At 39.8% G+C, this 16,371-nt stretch overlaps 1 protein-coding gene across 1 annotated transcript; it reads right to left on the bottom strand.

Annotated features, from left to right (window-relative positions):
- Window positions 1-19: 19 nt before the first annotated feature.
- Window positions 20-8,099, bottom strand: LOC145781848 (forkhead box protein I3-like). The gene is made up of 2 exons (XM_082593528.1): window positions 7,268-8,099; window positions 20-1,590 (listed from the first exon to the last, which is right to left on the bottom strand). The coding sequence occupies exons 1-2, from the start codon at window positions 7,981-7,983 to the stop codon at window positions 969-971; spliced, it is 1,338 nt and encodes a 445-aa protein (XP_082449654.1). The 5' UTR covers window positions 7,984-8,099; the 3' UTR covers window positions 20-968.
- Between the last annotated feature and the right edge of the window lie 8,272 nt (window positions 8,100-16,371).

Raw genomic sequence — 16,371 nt, forward strand, 5'->3', positions numbered from 1 at the left:
TATTATCAGAAAACGCTTGTTTCTGCATCATGCGATAACGGTAGGCTATTCGTCTGGGTAGCCACTTTAACAAGTCGAAATTCTGCCACTGAAATTGATTAGAATGAAACCGCCAACCAATCACAAGCTACGGTTTAAGTGACGTAAAAAATGGCGAAAAGAAGATGATAGAAAGCAAATTAAGTGATGGATTTTTTGTCAACTGGTTGGCTTAAGGGTTAGGGCTAGACAGTAGTCATTTCATTGACGCGGGTTCGATTCCCACTACTGCTATTGCTCTTTTTCTTCTGTATTTACCAAATAAAGTTTAAAACAAGCATTAACTCTCTGGATGAGTGCGAGAAGGATCACAATTGGACGGTAGCCTCATTATAACACGTTCTGATTGGTTGGCGGTTGCATTCTAATCAATTTCAGTGGCAGAATTTCGACTTGTTAAAGTGGCTACCATTCGTCTGTGCCAAAGCAGTAACGCAATCATGCGTGACATATGACATTGGTTAAGATAGGTAGGACAATTTTCCTTATAAACTCAATTGATTGCAGTCATTGTGATCTTTTTTTGCACTCAGTTCAGTTACAGAAGATTAAAGAATAATGACAGAGGGTTGGAATTGAAATGCCAATTCTTTGCCCTAACCCATTGGCCACGCTGTTGGTGGTAATACATTCACTTAAGATACTTTGTATTAAAATTCTTTCCAGAAGAATGCTCAAAATATCACGTGCTGAGTCACATGACTGTAATGTCACGCATGATTGCGTTACTGCTTTGGCACAGAAGAATACGGTAAAGTGCCTACCGACGATAACAGTGGAGCTCGGACGACCTGGCAACTGTGAGGGTTTTTTGAAATGTGAAACCATAAAAATAATTGGGGGCGAATTTTAGGTTCCCTGTATACCACATGCAGTGTCCTCCATGACTGAAGATTTGTATAGTGAGAGTAACTTATGGAGTTCAGTTTTTAAACCTTTGGAAAGTTACAATGGATCAGATTGTTCACACTGAAGCTGAACGGGTTTGGGGAGCAGTGGCTACCATGGGGCGATGAGCGGCTCCCGTGAACATACGAGCTTTGTTGCTGGCCCAATAACATTGCTGACTCCCCGTACCAGTTCGTTTCAGCACATCCCGCACTTGTTGGCGACGATATGTTACCTGATATCCCGTATCTAGAGCACGCGTTTATTATACTGCCCCCCATGTCATAAGAGCTCATTGAAGTGGGGCTACGTTGTGTCCCTGCTCCGAGAGGACTTCGGCCGTGACTCCCGTTGTCCATCGATTCCACGGAGTGTTGTTGTTGGACTTCCGGCTTGACGTGCATCCCTGGTGTCCTGGATGTGTCTTGCCGATATATTTCCCCGCTGTGCACCCCCCCGACCTGCTGTTTCATCCCAGGTAGACTACCCATCGAGCTCGTGTGGTGGTGAGGGGCTGGATTAGGGCTTCCATCTGTCCTGTTATCTTGGGTGGAGGTGAGCAGGGCCATCGGTGGGGGTATTTGGGGGAGGTTGAAATCTGACGGCCTTTCAATCGATTCCTTTCCCGACAAATTAGTTTGATCTCGTCGCTTCCGTTTCCTCCTTGAAAACAAAACGTTTCATGAAACAATGCGTAGATAACGTTTAAAGTAAGCTTTATTTAAACGGATTTTGTGGCCATGGTTGCTGTCATTGTTGTGTCAAATCTTGAACTGAAATTTTAACATTTTAAAACATTGAGCTCCCAAGCGACCACAAAAGAGCACTTGAGTTATCCCACTATGCAAGTAGCCAGGGCCTATGAGAGGGAGGTACGGAGGGTACGGCGTATCCTTGAGGGCCCAGGCCTGTGTTTGTTGGGGGGCCCGTAATTGTGGTTTTATAGTTTACGCTCAAAAATGTTTGGTTAAACCCATCCTAGACGACTGATTTCAAACATAAAAGTTGTTATTATTTAGTCTTGGGGGGCCCACAATCTAGCAAAAGGGCCCAGAAATGTAATCGAGTGCTTTGTGAGCAAATTAGGCGCCTAAAGTGGTAATTTAATGCTTTACGTGCAAAAATGTTCTGTAAAAAGCACTCTAAATTAAATCATAATAGTTAGTTATTCTCCTGGGGGGAGGGGATGAGCATAGTGTAGCAAAAGCAGGTTTGAGAAAAACCCAGGCAAAAAACTCCTGTAGGCTACTTTCTCAACCTTGCAAACATTCTTGGTCATTCTATTGGCCGTCGATGCCATTCCGCTGTTCGCGCTCAAGTTGCTGTCACATGAAACCAACCACGGACCGACAACTTTTTGTTTGCCTTTCGCATCAATTCTTTAACTTTATGTTTTAATTGGAATATTGCCCTTGCAAAACAAAAGGGTGCAAGGGGCACTTATGGAGTGACCAAATTAGGAGACTTGATTGATTGAAACTTTATCCTCGGACTGGGAAAGCTTCTTGCAAAGCTTAATTCTGGCATACTTGTAGAGGCTTTGAATCACTGACGGAGGGCTGGTCACCGAGATTGACAGAGTGAAGTTTTCGATTGTTGAAGTGTTGTTGCCGGGGAATTGTTCCATCCATTAGATGCCGCTGAATGGAGAGCAGTCCTTAACGTGCGTTGTTCAAGCGCACACCCCGAGTGTCGAACCAGCGCCACTTGATCTTGAAGTTTCTTCGTTCAAGATGTCACATGCTTATCAGCTGAGCTATCGGGGCAGGCCATCGAGACTGAACACACCAAAAAGCTGCAACCTACCAACACATCATGTGATCGAACACAGATCTTTCGAGCCATTGTCTTCCGAGTCACTCAACAGTCCAGTCCATCGCTCATTCACGTCTTCCGCGCCAACTGTCGAGTTGTGCAGACTGGCATCAATTTACTTATCACTTTTATGTAGCTGAATATGTTGCAACCGCGCTATGTCCTTTCTGCTTGATATATCATTTGGGTCTCAAACATCGCACGTGCACACCTTCGCGTTTTCTAGTTCTGATTTTTTTCTACACCTACTTTGGCTGCCAGCTTGTTTCATTAATGTTTTCAATTTGACAGCCCAAAATGGAATCAAACTGAACTATTGGTTATCCATGACTTTACGGGATTCTTTCAATACGGCTGTCGGATTGAAAGTCAGTCGTGTCTTCCAAACCGCTTGACTCCTCATCAACAGTAGAATGCCCGAAGTAAAGTATTCAATTCAATTCAATTTATTTTTCTTTGTCGGAAAACAACAGCAATGATAAAGTTACCAATAGTTTACGGGAACAAAATCAACAAAAGGAAAAGGCGGCAAAACCACAGAAGTTTAAAACGTGCATGCGATGTAAATTTAAAGGATACGTCGATGAAAGTAAATTAAGCTCGGCCAACAAACCTAACAGTTTAAAATAGATGAATTAGTTGAAAGAATCAGTCGGCTCCACATACCTAAAGCAACTGGTAGTGTGGCTAGCATGGCCTTTCACTCACTGTGCATCTCTTACTTCTTTAGTCTGCTGACAATGGATACTCAGCTCTACAAATAACCCAAAGATGCAGCTGTCTCCTTCTACGATGTTTAGGATTGCATTATGCAGAGGTGGGCAGTAACTAGTTACAAAAGTAACTAGTTACTGTAACTAGTTACTTTTTGAGTAACTGTAACGGTAACTTCGTTACTATTTTCCAAAAGTAACGAAACGCGGTAACTAGTTTCTATTTTAGCACTTTTTCAACAGTTACAGTTACAAGTTACTTTTGTATTGAAATTTAAGTTTTTAATTGCCGTTGATTTCTCTGCACGTGGTTGTGTCTTGCTTAGTGCGTGTTTGCTGAGTTTTGCGCAATAATGCACTTTTCTCGCAGATATATCGGCGCTGCACTGCGCATGCGCGGTTTTACTTTTGTTTTGTTGTCTGTTGGAGAAGGGTTGCCATATTGGCGAATTTATCGCCAAAGTCCAGAAATCTGGCAATTTTTTAAGACGTTTAGCTTCATATTTATGATTTGGCTTTTTTTTGGCGATTTTTGATAACTGATTTGGCTAAATTAGGCTAATTGTTTTTGGCGATTAATCAATATGTACCAAAGACAGGCAAGACACAACAATACAACAGGTTTGAGCATTATAATAATATATTTTACATATTTACAAATGAGTTTAACAGTCAAACGTTTTCGATTTAACTTAAGCCCTCATCAGGAACCTGAAAATATTTATAAAAATGCAGTAAATTTCAACTTCTTGAAGGTAACTACAGTAGAATTCGCCTATAGTGACTTTGGCTATAGTGACACTTCGCCTATAGTGCCACCTGTTGCAAAGTCCCGTTTGCAAACCATATGTTTTGCATAGAAATGACTTCGCCTATAGTGACTTCGTGTATAAGAACACTTTGCTTACAGTGACACCACATTTCTGTCCCTTGGGCTCAAAAATTTTCGTATAAGGACACTTTACGGTGTATTTCCAGTTTAAGTTGGAATCATATTTTGTCCTTATCGGCATTCGCCAGTTCCCAGCCAGCAAATCCATCTTTTTACATTGATTTAACGTATGCAGAGGTTGAACCATAAAGGATTGATTTGCTGACTGGGTTTGAATTAAACCAACATGGGATGCGCATGCGCAGATACTGCACAAGTGACGTTATCAACGACGTCATCATTCGTCTATAGTGACACTTCGTTTATAGTGACACTTTTTCCGCGGTCCCTTCAGGTGTCACTATAGGCGAATTCTACTGTATAACTAACTGACTATTAGCATCAAGAAACACGCAGCGATTAAAAGCAATTTGTTGATGCTTATAGTCAGTTTGTTAGTTACCTTCAAGAAGTTGAAATTTATTGCATTTAGTGTAACGCTTGCAATGCCTCTAAAAAGATTGTCTGAGATTTAAACCAGCAACAGCATTGCTGTTTGCTTGCCGTTGGTAGACGTTCTTGTGGAAGCTATACAAACCAGATTTGGTCATTGGTTCGAGGACAGCGACTTTCAGCTTGCGAGTGCATTCCACCCACAATTTAGACTTAGGCCTATCTGTGTTTAATGCCTGATCATTAAGCGACACTGCTGAATTGAAGACCAAAATAAAACAGAACATGCTTCAAGCAATTGAAGAAGCAAACTGCTCTGCTGAAGAGGGGAGTAGCAGCGACACTGAAGTGGATGGTGGTAGCCTAGGTAAAGCCACGGAAGACTTTTTGCACCACTTTACGCAAAAACCAAGAAAAGAAAGCAATGCGCGTTGAATCTGTTACAGGAGTATTTGGAAGCGGACCCTGAGGACAAGTTAAGCGGATCCAGATTCACAATTGGACCGATAAAAAAACTGTTTTAAAAACATAACACTCCCATTCCGTCAAGTGATGCAGTAGAAATACTGTTTTCATTGCAGCACTTGTTCATCACCAGACTTTATTCGTTCATCCCCGACGCCGACACACACTCCATCGACCTGACACTACCAATTAAGACAGGCATGGGTGCGCCTCAATCGTCTCCGTATGGGCGTCGGACCTTTCCGCTCAACCATGCACCAATGGGAAAAGGCCTCTTCCTCCTCCTGTGAATGTGGTGCCGAGGAACAGACCGCAGACCACATCATTGATTGATTGATTAAATCTTTATCCTCGGACTGGGAAAGCTTCTTGCAGAACTTAATCCTGGCAGTTTTGCATACTTGTAGACTAAAGGCTTTAAATCACTGACGCAGGCCCGGTCACCGAGATTGACAGAGTGAAGTTTCCGATTGTTGAAGTCTTGTTGCCGGGAAATTATTCCATCTATTAGATGCCGCTAGATGAAGAGCAGTCCTTAACGTACGTTGCTCAAGCGCATGACCTGAGAGTCGAACTAGTGCCGCTTGATCTTGAAGCTTCTTCGTTCCAAAAGTGACGCGCTAACCAATTGAACTATCGGGGCGTGCATCATCAATGACTGTAACATCTTCAAGCCACATAACGGAGTGGAAGGTCTGCGTGTCATGAATGATGAAACCAAAGACTGGCTGCTCTCTAGTAGCCTTCCAGTGTAGTCCGAAAACATCGTGAATCTGGGGCGGTAAAAGGATAGACTCTCGGCCCCAGAGGCTCACACGACGACGACGATTGGGCAAGGACATTTTAAAGCCTAAAAGGGCAGGCCTGAGTGACCAGCACTTTGAAATGCTCGTATTTCTTAAAGGAAATAAACATATAAGCCAGTGATTATTTTTTTTTAAATAAAACCTTGTTGGTTTTGTATTTGTGCTGTTATGTTAGCATGGATGGCTCTAACACTATATATCAAACATTGCGGTTAAACTGGACTTGCACGCAGAGCTGGCCAGGTGCAGAATTTTATGTTCAGATTTGTGAGTAACTGAAAGTAACTAGTAACTGTAACTAGTAACGGTAACTAGTTACTTTTTAAAATCGGTAACTGTAACGGTAACTCAGTTACTATCTTGGCCAAGTAACTGTAACTGTAACTCAGTTACTTTTGAAAGTAACTTTGCCCACCTATGGCATTATGACATAACACTGACCGACAACAGGCAGTGATAAATGTTTTGATCTTCTTTTTAAAGTGATTTGTATATCGTAGATGTCTACGAGCGACGACACCGATATATTTTCCGCCGGTCGTCGCCCCTACAGACCAAAAGAGCATCCGTCACGCGCGTTGTTTATCTAAGCAAATCTCATTTGTTTATAAACAATCTGATGCATGGGCACGATGACAATATCTCTGCAAAGTCATTTTGAGGGTTTGAAACATTTCGCAAACAAGCTCGATTCCTAAATGATGAAGCAAAACATGAATATAATAGTTTCAGTACCGTAGCCGATGACTGTCAAAGTGAAAGCATATTTATGTAAATAGGATATTTGCTAATGCCACCAAGATCTGCACCGGCGGCCGCTCCGGCCAGGCTCGCGCCGGTCTACAACCACGTAAAGATATGCATCTTTCTTTTGTAAAAATGGTAAGCTAACAAGAAGTTCATCTTGCCCTCGATGACTGGAAGCTGCTAAGTAAGCTCTCATTGTAAATAACCTCTCATAACTAACATTTCGCTTTCTTGTCATTGCACGAAACAAAATGGCGGTTGCTCGGAGCGACAAACTGGTGATTGAAAAATGTTGTCATCAGACCTTTTCGTGTCACAAAACTGATTGTTTCTTTTACCCTTTGGACAACAACGTTCGTCTCGTAAAGTTCTATAGATACAAAATTAAAAATATCCGAAGTTTAGTTATCCCACTCCTCAAGATTGACTTTATTTAAACCTGACTTGCAAGTATCAAGTTATATATTTACCTGAAGTTTCCGTTGTCAAACATCTTCTCACAGTTTGGGTCGAGCGCCCAGTAATTTCCCTTCCCTGGGTCGTCTTCATCTCTGGCCACCTTCTTGAAGCAATCGTTCAACGAGAGATTATGTCGGATAGAATTCTGCCAACCAGCTCGGCTCTTCTTGTAGAACGGAAAGTTTTCAGCCACGTACTGGTAGATCTGGGACAGCGTCAGCTTCTTATCAGGAGAGTTTTGGATCGCCATCGCTATGAGAGCTGAGTATGAATAAGGAGGACGCACCATCTTGAAGAGCTCAGATTGACTGGATAACGACAACCACGCAAAATCTGACCCGAATCCAGGAGCTCCAAACAATTGTCTTTGTCCAGCAGCAGCTGCCGCGGCGGCTGCTCCATAAGTCGCCGACTGCATATATGATGTTGCAGGGTTGTAAGGGTTTGAACCAGACCCCATGGATGCAGAACCCGCAGCGGCGGCGTTCAGCCATAAATAAGGGTTTGAAGCCCCCGCAGCAGGAGAATAGTCTAAAGCCGAAGGGTAATGATAATGATGACCTGTTGCTGAGGCGTGCGGACCACGCGCTGCCGCGGCGGCTTGAGCGGCAATGTTTTGATTGTAAAAGTTGTCGTACATGGACGAACCACTTCCGGCCCCTGCCCCATCAATCATATCCGACTGAGAGGAGGGATGATGGTGGGGGGTGGGGATAGAACTCATCATTCCGCAGCTAAGATCCGACGCAGCGTTTGCCTCAAAATCTCTGCAATTGTCTCCCCCAAAGATGTTTCTATACAAAGATGCCCGATCGTTATATAAGAAAGCATGGAAGGTCAGATTATCTTCTATGTCGCAATAATACAGGCACCCAATGTTTCCTACAATAGGCTATAGTTTTAGAAATGTTTCAGAAATCTATTGATTACTGAAAAAACAAATATTTTATCTACTTTTCAAATGTAATCAGTTCTTCTGGTGCTAACTCATTGATCACAGCGCTGCCGGCTAACAATAAAAATGGATTAAATAATATGTAGGCTACAAAGTTGATAGGCTACATGTTAAGCTGAGCCAGTGTATGGTCTCGTTTGTAAGATTTCAAAAATCACTTTTTGTCTGTTGAGATTTTGGGCTGATTTGTTAAAAGTTTGGGTACAGAATTTCAGACCTTTGTTTAGCTTTTAAAACAATCAAAACTGAGGTCTAATAGTAGGCTAATAAAATGAATGTAAGGGAAAGTGAGGTAAGATGAACACATTTTTCTCAAGTAGCATTTGCAAAAAAAAGTTTTCTTTGAAAAAACTTAAAAGGGTGGACTTGCAACATCATTGAAACAGGGTTGCCAGACTTTAATTTTCAAAAAAGGCCAACTCACCAAAAAATGAGCCAACTTTGAAGCCAAATAGTTAGAAAAAAGGGCCAAAAAAAATCCAAACTCAAACAAGATAAAATAAGCATTGTAACAGTATTTGTAAGGCAAATAATCCAGTTTGAAAGCAGTAATTATCACATATCATCAAAGATTTGCAAACATGCACAAGAAAAGATTCAGTAACATCATCAGCAAAGATTTTTTGGTAAAATTATACAAAAGTTATTAGATCATTTTCAGAACGAAGAAACCTACATTATAAGCCACTCACACCCAGCATCTGCAATTTATCTGGGGTTCTTTTGTGTGCTTCTTGGATTTTTTATGACTCAAAAGATTACTCGCTTTTGGTGCTATAGTAATGTGCCAAAGCCTGCAATAAGCATTTTCCGGTCTACCTGCAGCTTTATTCACCCAAAAATACGTTTTATCCCAAATTGAATTATACCTACGGCCAGAGGTGCCGACACCGGGAGCTTGAGGATGGAGGGCAGGGGAGCAATGATGCCCTTTTGAGGTCATGTAAACTACTGCACATTTTGCAATATAACAATTCCTGCTATTCGCTTTTAGCCTAATTATAATTTTTCATTTTTGCCTCAAAATAATATTCACGATACAAAATTCTGTATCACAGTCGGTGACATTATTATAACATAGCATGATGCCCTTCCGTGCCATTGTTCTTTGTATACTGACACTTAAAACATTACTCGATAATGAGCTGATAGATGAACATTATCGCTTTATTTTGAAACTTAAAAAAAAAATTGGCCTTTCAGCTACAAAAGTGCCCTTTTTTCATAATCCTGGCCCCCAGTCAAAAATCGTTCCGGCGCCCCTGCTTACAGCCACTGTCATAACTGGTTTTCCACTTTTTAGGTGGCATCTCATATAAAAGTTTAGATGAAGTACAGATCTACCAAAGTATAAGCCAAAGTGCTAATATATTTTAAACTGCAACAATATAGTTTTTTGTTGTTGTTATTATTCATATCAAATAGAACCTGTTACGGTCCTATTTGCTATCTTTTTTTATGTCATGGCACCACAGTGGGCTGCCAACGTGCCTTTCTCTTGCACATCAATTGCCTGAGTATTTTTTCTTGCAGTTTTCACAGAAAATCTAAACAAAATGATGGTGGCAATCAGGAAATTAAAAAAAGGCCAAAAAAGCCAAAAGGCCAAACAAAAATTTGTCGGTCAAACCACTTCAAAAAAGACCAAATTTAACAAAGTTGGCCGTACAAAGGCCAATCTGGCAAGCCTGCATTGAAATAGCTTCCATTTCGATTGAGTTTGATCATCTTGCGATTTATATAATATTTTTTAGATTAATATTCATACAAGTGTAACTCAACTAACCAAACAAAAACTTTATGGGGTAAATTCGGCAATGACCTGGGGTAAATTGAGCAATTCCATTAAGTTGAAGCATTCCCCTGTCAGTCTGTTTTTACAATTGCGAGTCATTGTGCTTTCGAACACAACCATGCTTTTTTTATCCAATGACATTAAAAAAACACAAATTCAACAGTGTAAACACTAAGTAAGCTGATGTTATTTCTTTTGGGGTAATTTGAGGTAACACTGTACACTTTAACCCAAAAATGTCCAACCTGCGGCCCGCGGGCCGCACTGCGGCCCACCTGAGATTTTTGTGCGGTCCGCTAGTCATTTTCACTCCAAGTAGTATTTTTAACTTCATGGAGAAAAAGAAACAAAATGTAAACTTTATAGAAAATGAAGAATGGTTGAATGATTTTTCTAACTCAATTTGCGTTTACAAGAGAATGGTCAGTTGTGTAGTTAAATGTTCGAGTGAATAATTAATAGCATTATCAGGAAATTAAAACTTTTCATAGCACAATTGAATAGGCTACATTTTCGTAGTCTATCTGAAAGAATTCAAGACAGGTCTGTAAACTATAAAAAGTATGCAAAGTTATGTGAAGATTTGCTTGAAGAATTTACAGTCAGATTCTCTGACTTCAAGAAGATTGAAATTGAATTAAATTATTCAGTGACCCATTTTCATTTCAGTGTGATAAAGCGCCACCCGAATTCCAACTTGAACTGATTGAACTGCAAAGTCGAGAAAGTTTGAAAACTTTCCACAGAGAACACACTCTTCTTTTATTTTACAAAGAATTACATTCATGTAATGAGTTAATTAGTTAATTTGTCCAGAAAATTTTTGTTTATGTGAGGCAGCACATATTGTTGCGAGCAGTTATTTTATCCATGAAAAACATCAAAACTGCAGAAAGAAACAGACTGACCGACAAACACTTCGCAAACATCTTAAGAATCAAGACAACGTCCTTTAATGCAAATGTTGATAACCTCTTAGCTGGAAAATAATGTCAAAAATCTCATTGACTTGGTATTGTAGAAATAAATTTTTGTTTTTATTTTCAAAGATGAAATGAATGGTTTTTAATTGTTTTTTTATGTATCATTTTTCTTGAAATTTAATAGGTCCTGCGGCCCATTGATTTATTTCAAGTGACAATGCGACCCACTACAATAAAAGGTTAGACATCCCTGCTTTAACCCATCATGGTTTTTGGGACAAAATTAAAAATATTTAAAAAAGTACAAGACTAATTAATCTAAACTTTTATTGCATGTCCTCACCTTCTATATCTATTAAAATAAAAAACATATTTGATTTATACATCGTAAGTGCGTAACAAAAAAATTATTTAATTTTTCGAAACAAACAAAAAGTTACAATTGTCGACATGAACAATATAATTGCGTGCCATTGTAAAATGAGATTCTCAATAGACATAACAAATACATTGACTGAAGTCGAATTATCGATGATATATTAAGGACAAAGAAAAAATAGATTCCGTCGAATCGATCGTTTATCCAAAAACAGGGGTTGCTCATCTTTCCCTATTCCACACTTTACTCCGGTCTCCCCTATTTAAATATTTGTACAAATGTGGTATAGTAATTGACAAAGTAGTAGATGAGCATTAGATTACTGGCAGCAGCGAAAAGTTTTAAAGTAACACATGTCGTGTGTTGGTCGCAAAAATTATTTGTGCACAAATAATTATAGGTTCTGGGCAAGGATTCATTCGTTCTCCTAGACTTATGTGGTTGGGGCTGAGAAAAGCTTGTGGTGCAGCATTGATTATGTTTTGTCATCCTCGCTCACAACAAATAATCTAAAATTAATGGAAAAGGAAAAAAAACTTTCTTTGGAAAGACATGCCGTTGAAACGTGATAGCGGTAGTAAAAATGAAATCTTGTTTTCTCAGCAAAAATATCGATGTGGGCTACTGTTTAATTCTGTTCAAACTTGTTTTAAAACTTGACTTCGTGGCTGAGAAACGTATCGGTCGAGTTAGTTGAGCCACTGGGTTAGTTGATCTACATCTTTTAATTCTTAAATGTGGTGAGGTAACCACATTTTGTAATCACGTGATCTTGAAGTTTCTCATCGCGTGGTCTTCCATCTGGTTTGAGTTGACGCTTGATATTATACGTGGTGCTGAAGATAAAATGTTGTGTTTTGACCTTGGAAAGTAGATTTTGAAAATAGAGGTATGTCCAATAATATTTTTTTATACTTGGTTACTGAGACAGTTTCATTTAATTTGTTTGGTGGCTTACCAAACAAGCTACGTTCTGAATAAATAGCGGCATAGTGTGCCATAAAGTTTTGCTTTAGTTTTAACATTTCCATGGCGGTATAGTTAAGGTGTTACTTGAGTCACTGCCTTCGGTGTTAATTGAACCAGTGTTAAAATGGCGTTATAATGCTTACGATACCTCCACACACCTTACATAGATTGCAGCCGTAGGATAAGTCTGTTTGCGGTCCAATAAATCTCTTTGAACTACAAAAAACTCAACAAAGGCACATAAACTTGGTCAAGCTTTAATGAAATGGTGTTATTTGGATGCCGTAGCAATATCTTCATTATTTGATGTGAACATTGAGTTACGAGCGAGTCTTGGAACAATTGGTAACCTGTTTTTATACATTGATATTATTACTTTAAATATAAACTAAGGCTTGGAAAAGAAACAACTAACCCCAGTCTGTGGCTCAACTAACCCTTCCCGTGGTGTTAGTTGAGCCATTTGACTACTAATTTTTAAACACCTGTGGACCCGGTTGTCGTCATTCGATAAGGCTTGTACTTCTTACAAATATTGTTTAATATATCCACAAGTTAGAGCACTGTGAATGAAGAAATAAAAGCAACTCATATAAAAAAAATGCAAAAAGTGGCTCAACTAACCCGACCTTCCCTTACCAGAAAACTACCATTTGCAGGATCGATACTTATACAGCAGATGTTAAATATGGCAGAGCAACAAACCCAGTTTGTGGAGTCCCGATATTTTTTTTGGGAAATCAGCAAGAATTAAATGGTTTCCATCTACACAATCCAGCAGGCCATGACTACCCTGACACATACAAAAGAATTTCAGCCGCTTTTTCAAAAAAAAACTTGTTTTCAGTGACAACTTGTTTAAAGTATTCCTAGCAAACATACAAACTCTTAAAATTTCCCCAAGAACTTTTGTTTTTACCCATCCGGGGTAATTTACTTCTGCTTGGCGATCCCAGGCACAATGCAATGAACCACGAAGACTTTGTTGCTTCGCAGAATCGCAGTTTGTTTCATTTAATGCCGATCAAGTTGAACAGTGGCCTTGCTGATGTCACGCAAATAATAATTGCATTCAACACAAACCGTGCCACTCTGATTGATATTTGAGGTTGGCAAAAATCAGAGAATAGAAAGTCAATTGGTTTTTGTTTACTTAACAAACCTGTTGTCGCTGCAAACTAAAACAAACTTTCAGACTTTCTTACCTGTATCTGACGTCATCTGACTACTTATTTCTCAGCTGTTTTTGATGTCACAACTAACTAACAGTTCGATCTGTTGCCACATAATGTTCTGCACAAATCTGTCTATGATCATTGAACGGAAATATTTAACCCCAAACTATGGCAGTTGCAGCAACAAACTTGGATGTAGTTGTGGAACGCAACACGCGCCTCCTTATATGCGCCTCTCTCTTTTGGCGAGACTTTCCCCGTTTTTCCGCAGAAACAGACAGCGAGCCGTTAAGCCACCTGGACGTCATCTCGGTGTAAACACACGCACACGGCGACGATTGACGATTGCGAGTTTTGTAAACTGTAAGCGAGCTACCATCAATGACATGCTTCTTCTTTCAAAGCATTCCTCCGTTGCTGTTAATGACAACATGCGTCTCTTCACCTCAATATTTGATTAAAACGATCCTTCGTTATCAAAAATAGGTCAACGAAGTTTCTGTTGATAATTTTTTTTATTACAACAGAAAAAATAACGTCAAGATAAAAAAAACTTACAAAAAAAAAATCAAAAATAACTGCTAGCATAAAATCATTGAATACTGAAAAGTATGCGTGTTCATCAGGATGGGTGTTCAACTAGTGCTAGAAACAATAAAATCATTGGTTGAAAGGATTCAAAAATGTAAATAACCAAAGCTGTAAAAATCTATGTTGTGCATCGAACTGTTTCCTTTCGTGTTCAAACTCTACCTTCTTTCTTATTCTCACCAGAAAAGATTGCGCGTTGTAAGGTTCCGAAGGATTCTTCGTAATAACTGAGACAGATTGGCAATTCGACATCGATAACTTTTGTTTGGTTTTACTAGTCAACTCTAGACAGATAGCTGAGAAAAGATTAGGATTTAAAAGTTTTCAATTCGACAGTTTTTCAAAATCAAGAAACGATATTAAATGATATTTTTACAAAATGTGGATCAGGTGCCCGAGTGAGGTAGTGAACCAACAACCACTGATGGTCATCATGCCCTCCATCAGCCTGCCTCGTCGGCCGTTTGGGTATGAGGTCACCACTGATCAAGGCCTAGTCGTGATGGGTTGTCCAGTTCGAGTGGACGCCAACGAACGGAGAGGCGACCCATGCATCGCGCTGTAGTTGTTGGCTTCTAGCTGGAATCGAGTGTAAAGATTTTTTATTTTGTAGCAAAATTAGGAAAAGAAAAAAATACATTTTTCTTATGCGAAATAATTATTTGGATGTCTCATTGTATTTAAAGTACCATTGCACTTATCACCTCATGAAAGCCATCCAGGGAAATTTTGCATTCGAGATTTACAGAAACTAAGTGAGAGTCAGTCGCTTTTGTGGAGAGTTAGCAGCCAGCATCCAGCATTCAAGTCAGAGATTGATTTAACGATTGTCGACATCAAATCGATGTAAAAAGGTTTGCTTTGCTGGATGGGCAACAAACAACAAACATTTCGATAGTTTTAAGAATGTGTGAATTAAGTGAGTTAAAAGTCTTCATCAGTTTATCGTGCCAAACTCAAAAGTGACACCGCATTGGCCCCCTCCCTCTTCTGGTCATGTACTTCATACCACGAGGACATGCGGCAACTATTGACAGTTTTGATTTCCCATCATCGGAATAAATTGACAAAATCATCTTAAACTTCATCACTGATGGCGACAACCAAACCGGTATCTTGTTCCAATGTTTTGCCGACCTGTCGTCTTCCTGACGTTTACATAAACATCGAGCAAGAAGTCTCATAATCTCGTCGCTTATTTGGCAGAATACTTCAATATTTACAAGACAATATTTTATTCATGAAGCGATGTGCCAAGAACAGAGGATTGCTACATTGTGGCGATCACTACGCCAGACGAAGCTTATTTGCTTGTAGCCACTGATAGTGGGCCATTAGGAGAAGATATATACATTTCTGTCAGTTTCATAAATCTTTTAAATATTTCTCTAGGAAAGTGAGATCATTCAGTACGGTCTATCTGATCTCGTCGAAATACTTAAACAAACCCTCCAACTACTATTGCGCATGCGCACACTACTGCGCATGCGTCAGTGAGCTTTGCTTCACATTTGGCAAAAGAAAAGGGCCGGATATTTCTAACCAAAGAGTTTCTCATATTCATGTTTTCTTATCATTCTAAGTCGTTTGGTGAAGTTTTGAAGGTCAAATAATGCACAACATCTCATTGTGCTTCGATGCTTGGATACTGATGATGCCTGGATACTGATGATGCTTGGGTAGCCTACTGATGATGCCAGGGTACTGATGATGCCAGGGTACTGATGATGCCAGGGTACTGATGATGCCTGGATACTGATGACGCCCGTCTGTGCCTTCAACGTAGTTCTCACTTTCAAATATTAAGCTGGTCCATTGCAAAGGAATACCGGAAAGATATTCGCATCAATTAGTCAAAACGTGCGAGTCGTAATAGTTCACGCTCGAGGTTACAAATAAAATGGGCGTGGTTGTAAAAAGGCGGCCAAGTAAAGTATCCACTTTACTATAATTAGTAACAACAACTTTATACAATAAAAATCTTGTCTTCCCACCCCTTCGGCTCGGCTACCAAGTATGGGACCGCCTTTGCATTGATCGGGCTTTGTGTTCACTGGTATTCCGCAGCGCAATTGTCTGATTGCTAGGGTTGAGGAAATCTTTTAAGAAATTGAATGGCTATGTTTTGATTTTAAGTGAATACTACAAAATTACTTTGGCAGACCTCGGATTAACGAAGAGTGGAAACAAATTTGAGGCGACGCTAAATGCCATGAAAGGTCTTTCTTGTTTATCCACAAACTACCACTATTGTACACTTTCGCTCATGTTTTTATTCACATAACGGTTGCTTCATTCTGTAGTACAACAAAGACCAGTTGGAAAAGG

This window comes from Aplidium turbinatum, chromosome 13 (assembly GCF_918807975.1).
Source record: "Aplidium turbinatum chromosome 13, kaAplTurb1.1, whole genome shotgun sequence".
NCBI classification, from domain to species: Eukaryota; Metazoa; Chordata; class Ascidiacea; order Aplousobranchia; family Polyclinidae; genus Aplidium; species Aplidium turbinatum.

Bases quoted from the DNA above. Each gene is read 5' to 3' on its own strand.
- LOC145781848 (XM_082593528.1), bottom strand. From the start codon at position 7,983: ATGATGAGTTCTATCCCCACCCCCCACCATCATCCCTCCTCTCAGTCG. The intron at 1,591-7,267 runs GTAAATATATAA...TTTGTTTTCAAG, and splicing joins TTTGACAACGGAAACTTCAG to GAGGAAACGGAAGCGACGAG.